The 8,818-nt window shown below is 40.5% G+C and overlaps 1 protein-coding gene across 1 annotated transcript in view; it reads right to left on the bottom strand.

The window, feature by feature from the left end:
- PKP2 (plakophilin 2) overlaps window positions 1-8,818 on the bottom strand; it is a 102,827-nt gene that overhangs the window by 35,295 nt on the left and 58,714 nt on the right. Inside the window, exon 6 of the mRNA XM_011967592.1 lies at window positions 4,299-4,416. Coding sequence (XP_011822982.1) covers window positions 4,299-4,416 — 118 coding nt within the window. The remainder of the gene's footprint in view (window positions 1-4,298; window positions 4,417-8,818) is intronic.

Consider the following 8,818-nt stretch of genomic DNA (forward strand, 5'->3'; position numbering starts at 1 on the left):
CCATCTAGCATTCATTCAGTCTGCAAATACCATATGTCCCCAACTACGTGATGTTATCATATGTTTAAAAGCTTCTCCTTGGCCTTTTCAACCTCTAGCCGGGATAAATGGCAGTAGTTTAAAATTGCTTTGACAAATCAAAAGGTCTTTCTTCCTGGCTAAGCCCACTGCGTACCTTGCAGATGGATGACTTAGCTTTGTTTAACTCCAGGGTGTTTATTTCGGGTTGGAGCGGTAAGTCAAGTTGGCAGTACTGCCAGTTCACAAGTACTAACTGTTGTCTTGCTGTTTGTTATTATCCAGACTCTACCTGCTTGAAATGGGACTTATCAGGGGTTTCTGGCAGCCGATACTTTTGCTGACAGAAAGTGCATGGAACCCCATTGCTCCAGCATATCAAAAATAGTTCCCACCTTACTCAACTACACAGAAATATGAATGATAAGGGCAGATTATTTTATACCACTGCATCCAGGAATAGAAGTCATTAGACAGAAAGTAATTTGTTATTGTACCACCCTGAAAATAAGCAGTAACTATAGAAAATGATACATCCATCTTAAAAAATATATATATTTTTAACAGCTAGTACTTAAGCTTGAGGGAATCAGAAAATTAACATGGCTATCCTTAGGCAGAATTGATCTTTTTTACAATGTATCTCTTGAATCATAAGAACTATTTATTGATTAGTTTCCCATACATTACCCAATCGTGGCTCAATAGAAAAATGTCTCAAAACTATAAGTGAAATACACTGAAACAATGACCTTATTGAAAATTAAAAGAGAATGAGCATACAAACATGGTAGCTACTCAATAAAAAGTGCTTATTAAAGTTAACAACAGAATATATTAAAAATGTGTAATTTAGTGCCTGTCATTTGCATTTGATTAAACAATGGGTTTATTTCCCCTGGTATAATCAAGCCTAGGTCTGAGTAAATATCTGGGTACCTTTAGGAAAACTAAAACAGTATACTGTTATATACTAAAATTTAAAAACAGCTCCTTGGACTAGGGGTTGAAGGCAAGGCGCCAGAGCCTTTGGAGACGGGGAGTGAGGAAGGAGACAAACTACTCTTCACATAAAGGCAGGAATTATTTGGAGTTCTTCACCTTCACTGGTCCCAAATGGGAAGACACCAGCTTGACTTGTGGCCAGTGCTTGATATTGGGAAGAATCTCTCCAGCAATGTGACTTGTAATGGGGGAAGAAATAGAATCTGAACCTCTGTGTGTCTCTGAAATGGTCACAGAGCTTCACATATTTAGGAGGATTCAGGTGTTTTATCAGAAAGCAAATCTGTGACTTTTCACTCCCTCTAGGACCTCTTATCTCACACATTCCTGAGTGTCACAGTGAAAAAGAGAAAAGAAAACATAACACCCTGGACCTTGCTAGAATGAAAAGGAAGAATGGTATGTTAATGGTTGAGATTAATGACAGTGTGACTAAATCTTAGATTCATATGGTAAACCAAAGAATGGGCAGTGACAAATGAAAAAAAAAAAAAAAAAAAAACAGCTGCAATTTAGTGTTTGCACTAGACATTATGGTAGGCAACTTACAACTAGCATGATCTGTAATTTTCACAAAATTCCTGAAATTAGGGTACCCTAGCATTTCATTCTGGGAAATTCTGACCTGTGATTCTCATTTAAAATCAGAATTAACTGCTCTAACAGGATTGTTACAGGCTCTTCCATATAAGGTAGGACATAAGCTAGTCTGTCTGTGGCTATGTGCAGGGGTGCTGTCAAATATGCTTAATTGACCAGCATTGAAAGGAAGTTTGTTACAATCCCACAATATCCAAGCTCAGTATACAGTGTGTGGTCAGCTGGCCTGGGGAAACGACGAGCTGAAGGAGATGGTTAAAGTAAAAGGCTACAGTTAATTTCCAGGACATGAAATGGCCGGGAACAATAATGTCTGGTGCATCTTTTCAAGACGCTTCACCACCAGACAAAATAAGGAACTTTAGGAGGCAGAATTTTTGTTTTGTTTTGTTTTGTTGTTTTTGAGTTAGTCTCGCTCTATTGTCCAGGCTACAATGCAGTGGCATGATCATGCTTCACTGCAGCGTCAACCTCCCGGGCTCAAGGGGTGCAGCTGCCTCAGCCATCTGAGTAGCTGCGACTATAGGCATGCACCGCCAAGTCCAGCTAATTTATTTTTGTAGACAGTCTCACTATGTCGCCCGGGCTGGTCTTAAACTCTTGGCCTCATGTGATCCTCCCACTTGGCCCTCAAAGTGCTGGGATTACAGGTGTAAGCTACTGTGCCTGGCCTAGAAATTTTTTTTTTTCTTCAAATGTTTTTGAGACAAAGTCTCACTCTGTTGCCCAGGCTGGAGTGTGGTGGCACAATCACAGCTCATTGCAGCCTTAACCTCCTAGGCTGTAGGGATCTTCCCACCTCGGCCTCCTGAGTAGCTGGGACTATAGGCGCATGTCACCATGCTCAGTGAATTTATTTTTTGTAGATACAGGGTCTCATGGCGTTGCCCAGGCTGGTCTCAAACTCCTGGTTTCCAGGAGTCCTTCTGCCTTGGCCTCCCAAAGTGCTGGGATTACAGACGTGAGCCACGGTGCCCAGCCAAAATTTTGTTTTTTAAATGGGACTATTGCTACTTGATAATGGGTATGGTTTTTACTAACACACAGTTTATGTGCATGTATCATATACAAGGCCTGGTGGCTGTGGGACCAGTCTTTTTTTTTTTTTTTTTTTGAGACAGAGTCTTGCTGTATTGCCCAGGCTGGAGTGCAGTGGTGAAATCTTGGCTCACTACAACATCTGCCGCCAAGTTCAACTGGTTCTCCTTTCTCAGCCTCCTGAGTAGTTGGGATCGTAAGCGTGTGCCACTGTGCCCAGCTAATTTTTGTATTTTTAGTAGAGACAGGGTTTCACCATGTTGGCCAGGCTACTCTCAAACTCCTGACCTCAGGTGATCCACCTGCCTCGGCCTCCCAAAGTGCTGGGATTATAGGCGTAAACCACCGCACCTGGCCTGGGACCAGTCTTGAAGGTCTAATCAGCACTCTCTGAGAGAGTGATCACCTCAATGGTTTTAAAAAATTATGCACGCATCACCAACAACTATAGGCTTCCTAGTACTGTGTAATGTAAACTGTATGGTAAGACCCTAAGTGGTACCAGTCAGAAAACCACTTGGTAGGCAAAGTTAAAGTTATTCCAAGACTAAGTAGGTACTTGACAAGACATCAGCTGATACGCAGGCATCCTTCTTCCTCTTGTTATTTAAGATTCAGGCTTGGGCTTTTGTTTAACTCCCACCTGATACATATCAAACAGTTGGGCCTTGTCTGTGATTAACTAAGAGAAGCAGCACAGTCAGCTTGTGGTTGCACATGACAAAAGGGAAGCCTCATTTGAACTGGCAAGAGGAAGAAAAACTCGATGCCAAAAGAAGGCTTGTCTGTTAACTCTGAAGTCAACATTATTTCCTGAAGGTATCAACAAACATCAGCCAAAGTCAGCTGTTCATTCTGCAAATAGAGCAACATTGGGAGGTAGGACAAGGCCCTACAACCTACACATCCTGGTCCTTTCTGGACAAGCAAAATTAATGGAACAAAGCTATGTTGTCATCTATTCTGTACCATGAAACTAGAAGGTGGTAGAGGAGAAAATCTAACCTTAAAAATCCTTTAGCTCTGGCCAGGCACAGTGGCTCACGCCTGTAATCCCAGCACTTTGGGAAGCCGAGATGGGCAGATCACCTGAGGTCAGGAGTTCAACACTATCCTGGCCAACAAGGTGAAACCCCGTCTCCACTAAAAACAAAAAATTAGCTGGGTGTGGTAGCACATGCCTGTAATCCCAGCTACTTGGGAGGCTGAGGCAGGAGAATCGCTTGAACCCAGGAGGCGGAGGTTGCAGTGAGCCGAGATTGCGCCACTGCACTCCAGCCTAGGCTGGGTGATGGAGCAAGACTCTGTCTCAAAAAAAAAAAAAAAAAAAAAAAAAAATGGATTATAAACAGAAGGAGCAAGTTTGGGAATGAAAAAAGAGATACATTAAAATTCACTGCTGAACATGTAGCATTTGTGCTCCTTTCAAATATCCACATAGTGAGGTTAGACAGATAGACAGACATTGGAGCCTGGAAAATAGAAAAGGCAATAGGTTTTAATATTTCTAACGATGTATGGAAAAATCTTAGGCTCAGCAATTGAGTCAGTGAATAAATCCAAAACCAAGCAGCTATCTTAAGAATATGCTGAAACATCTTCGTAAGACAGAACAGGACAGTTATCTCTTGAATCACCTTGTCATCTGGCTGGTAATCTGCAATGGTTCCTCTGACATAATGGACCAGTGAGTCAATGAGTCCGTCACATCTTCTCATTGCTTTTCTCCCATCAGGGCCAGCAGAACTCATGTTTCTACCAGAAAAAAGTAAGCAAAAAACCGTAAAGTCTTAGGCTGTGTATCCAACAGGCCTTTGTTTTGAAGTTTTACTTGACGCTTCTTCCAGGTGTTTGGAAACTGGCAAATACGTAAAAGTGTGACAGACTTGCCCAGTCAACAAATCACTGACTGCCTAAAGGATCAACTATGAACATACTTTCTAAATATTTCCAAACAACACGTAATCGTGTCATAAGTCTTCCGTTTACTTCACTCCAAGCACCATGATCAAAACATCATTTACTTAATCTTCGCTCCATTTTGACTGTTTTGGATATGAGGCAAATGTTTTCGTAACTAGAACGAGAGCAAATGGCACATTAGACATTATAATATACTGGATGCCAACTCCCAATTTGCTCTAATTTTAACTCTAAGTAATTTAAAGTTGCTCTGGGCCTCAGTTTCCCCATTTGTAAAGACAGTGTGTTGGACTGCATTCTTTGTGGTTTTCTAAGTTTCAGTATAAACTGTTATTGACAAATATTAAATCAGATGCTCTAAAATATGATTATTTTACCATTAAAATGGCAGAGAGATGTTACAGAAAACATGGGAGAGTCTGCAGTGTGTAAGGCTTCAGTCAAGAGTATGGCCCATGAACATCTTTACACTTCTCTATTTCTAATATGGCTAAGTCATGACACCTTTCTACAAACAGTAACTAAACCTACAATTGGAAGTTGTTTACTGAGAAATGAAACTTATCAAATACAGGAAAGTAATGCATTTGGGGATTACAGTGCAGATTCACATCATGTTTATAGTCTGGTATTATTGTTACTACCTTCCCTTAGATTAAGTTTTTCTTACTAGCATTAACTACTTAAACATATTTTTTTTTCCAAAAGTGTCAATACCTCAGTCAACAAGAATGACAAAAAAATAGGGCCTTCAGGTTTTTAAAACTTGAGAATCACCTCTATTCCCAACTTTGTTAAGAACTGTCCCTAGAAAATGTATCAGATCATTTTTTTTTTTTTTTTTTTTTTTTGAGACGGAGTCACGCTCTGTCACCAGGGCTGGAGTGCAGTGGCGCGATCTCAGCTCACTGCAGCCTCCACCTCCCGGGTTCAAGCGATTCTCCTGCCTCAGCCTCCCTGAGTAGCTGAGACTACAGGTGTGCATCACTACACCCAGCTAATTTTTGTATTTTTAGTAGAGATGGGGTTTCACCATGTTGGTTAGCCAGGATGGTCTCGATCTCTTGACATTGTGAACCGCCCACCTCAGCCTCCCAAAGTGCTGGGATTACAGGCATGAGCTACCACATCCGGCCCAGATCAGCTTCTTTTACTGGTAGGTAGAATATCCAAAATATGTTCAGGACTTTTTGTTTATAATGTGTTAGTGTCATTCTGAACATCAAAAAGAACTGCAACTTCGAGACATTTTTGGGCCTTATTTTCCTCATCTTTAAAATAATACAGGCCAGAAGCTGTGGCTCACACCTGTAATCCCAGCATTTTGGGAGGCCAAGCCAGGAGGATTGCTTGAGCCCAGGAGTTTAAGACCAGCCTGGGTAACATGGCTAAACCCTGTCTCTATGAAAAAATACAAAAAACTAGCTAGGCATGGTGGCATGTGCCTGTAGTCCCAGCTACCTGGGAGGCTGAGGAATAAGACTGCCTGAGCCTGGAGGTTGAGGCCGCAGTGAGCCGAGATTGTGTTACTACACTCCAGCCTGGGTGACAGAGCAAGACCCTGTCTAAAAAATTAACAAAATAAAGTAATATAATATAAGTGATTTCCAAAAGGCCTTCTGCCTCAAGATACTGCTTTCAATGCATATTTGTCAAAGAAACAAAGGTGCCTAAGCATTATATCAAGAACTAAAGGGAGCTGGGTGTAGTGGCTCACGCCTATAATCCTAGCACTTTGGGAGGCTGAGGTGGGTGGATCATGAGGTCAGGAGATCGAGACCATCCTGGCTAACATGGTGAAACCCCGTCTCTACTAAAAATACAAAACAAAAATTAGCCGGGCTTGGTGGCGGACGACTGTAGTCCCAGCTACTGGGGAGGCTGAGGCAGGAGAATGGCGTGAACCCGGGAGGTGGAGCTTGCAGTGAGCTGAGATGGTACCACCGCACTCCAGCCTGGGCCACAGAGCTAGACTCTGTCTCAAAAAAAAAAAAAAAAAGAGAACTAAAGGGAATGAGGAGAAGATATACAATATTATACCTTGCTTTCAGGGAGATCACATCTATAGGTTGAACTCTGGAAACTGACAAAAACTGACTGTTTTAACCCTCAAAAATGGCAATTTCATGATTCAACCTGACAGTTGAGGAGATAAGACTAACATACCTAAAACTAAGAATATACTAACAATTTAATGGCTGCTGAATTGATATAATGAAAGCTTTTAACAAAATCTCTTATGTGACTGATTCTCATTTGACTCTTCTACTTCCTTATTAATTTTTACTGTACCTGAAAAACTTGGACAGTTTGTTCATTAAAAAAAAAATAATGAATGGGTTCATAAGCTGGAAATAAAACAATTTTTTTACTTAGCTTTTTTCAAAGAAATGATCATTTCAGCCAAGATCCTCTATCTACTTTGTGAGCCCTTTAAGAATCATGGGGCTTCAGAAGCTTGACAGAAACTGAAAAAGCATCTTTTCCAGTCTCCTTATTTTATACATGAAAAACTAGAAGCCAAAAGAGCTTCCGTTACTTTTCTCAGTGACAGCAAATTAGTGGTAAAGTCAGGAAAAGAGGGCTGTTCTTTATTCTGCACCCAGGGTGGCCCAGAACACAGCAAACTCCATCTAGCATTCATTCAGTCTGCAAATACCATATGTCCCCAACTACGTGATGTTATCATATGTTTAAAAGCTTCTCCTTGGCCTTTTCAACCTCTAGCCGGGATAAATGGCAGTAGTTTAAAATTGCTTTGACAAATCAAAAGGTCTTTCTTCCTGGCTAAGCCCACTGCGTACCTTGCAGATGGATGACTTAGCTTTGTTTAACTCCAGGGTGTTTATTTCGGGTTGGAGCGGTAAGTCAAGTTGGCAGTACTGCCAGTTCACAAGTACTAACTGTTGTCTTGCTGTTTGTTATTATCCAGACTCTACCTGCTTGAAATGGGACTTATCAGGGGTTTCTGGCAGCCGATACTTTTGCTGACAGAAAGTGCATGGAACCCCATTGCTCCAGCATATCAAAAATAGTTCCCACCTTACTCAACTACACAGAAATATGAATGATAAGGGCAGATTATTTTATACCACTGCATCCAGGAATAGAAGTCATTAGACAGAAAGTAATTTGTTATTGTACCACCCTGAAAATAAGCAGTAACTATAGAAAATGATACATCCATCTTAAAAAATATATATATTTTTAACAGCTAGTACTTAAGCTTGAGGGAATCAGAAAATTAACATGGCTATCCTTAGGCAGAATTGATCTTTTTTACAATGTATCTCTTGAATCATAAGAACTATTTATTGATTAGTTTCCCATACATTACCCAATCGTGGCTCAATAGAAAAATGTCTCAAAACTATAAGTGAAATACACTGAAACAATGACCTTATTGAAAATTAAAAGAGAATGAGCATACAAACATGGTAGCTACTCAATAAAAAGTGCTTATTAAAGTTAACAACAGAATATATTAAAAATGTGTAATTTAGTGCCTGTCATTTGCATTTGATTAAACAATGGGTTTATTTCCCCTGGTATAATCAAGCCTAGGTCTGAGTAAATATCTGGGTACCTTTAGGAAAACTAAAACAGTATACTGTTATATACTAAAATTTAAAAACAGCTCCTTGGACTAGGGGTTGAAGGCAAGGCGCCAGAGCCTTTGGAGACGGGGAGTGAGGAAGGAGACAAACTACTCTTCACATAAAGGCAGGAATTATTTGGAGTTCTTCACCTTCACTGGTCCCAAATGGGAAGACACCAGCTTGACTTGTGGCCAGTGCTTGATATTGGGAAGAATCTCTCCAGCAATGTGACTTGTAATGGGGGAAGAAATAGAATCTGAACCTCTGTGTGTCTCTGAAATGGTCACAGAGCTTCACATATTTAGGAGGATTCAGGTGTTTTATCAGAAAGCAAATCTGTGACTTTTCACTCCCTCTAGGACCTCTTATCTCACACATTCCTGAGTGTCACAGTGAAAAAGAGAAAAGAAAACATAACACCCTGGACCTTGCTAGAATGAAAAGGAAGAATGGTATGTTAATGGTTGAGATTAATGACAGTGTGACTAAATCTTAGATTCATATGGTAAACCAAAGAATGGGCAGTGACAAATGAAAAAAAAAAAAAAAAAAAAACAGCTGCAATTTAGTGTTTGCACTAGACATTATGGTAGGCAACTTACAACTAGCATGATCTGTAATTTTCACAAAATTCC

Source organism: Mandrillus leucophaeus, unplaced genomic scaffold (assembly GCF_000951045.1).
Source record: "Mandrillus leucophaeus isolate KB7577 unplaced genomic scaffold, Mleu.le_1.0 Scaffold802, whole genome shotgun sequence".
Taxonomy (NCBI): domain Eukaryota; kingdom Metazoa; phylum Chordata; class Mammalia; order Primates; family Cercopithecidae; genus Mandrillus; species Mandrillus leucophaeus.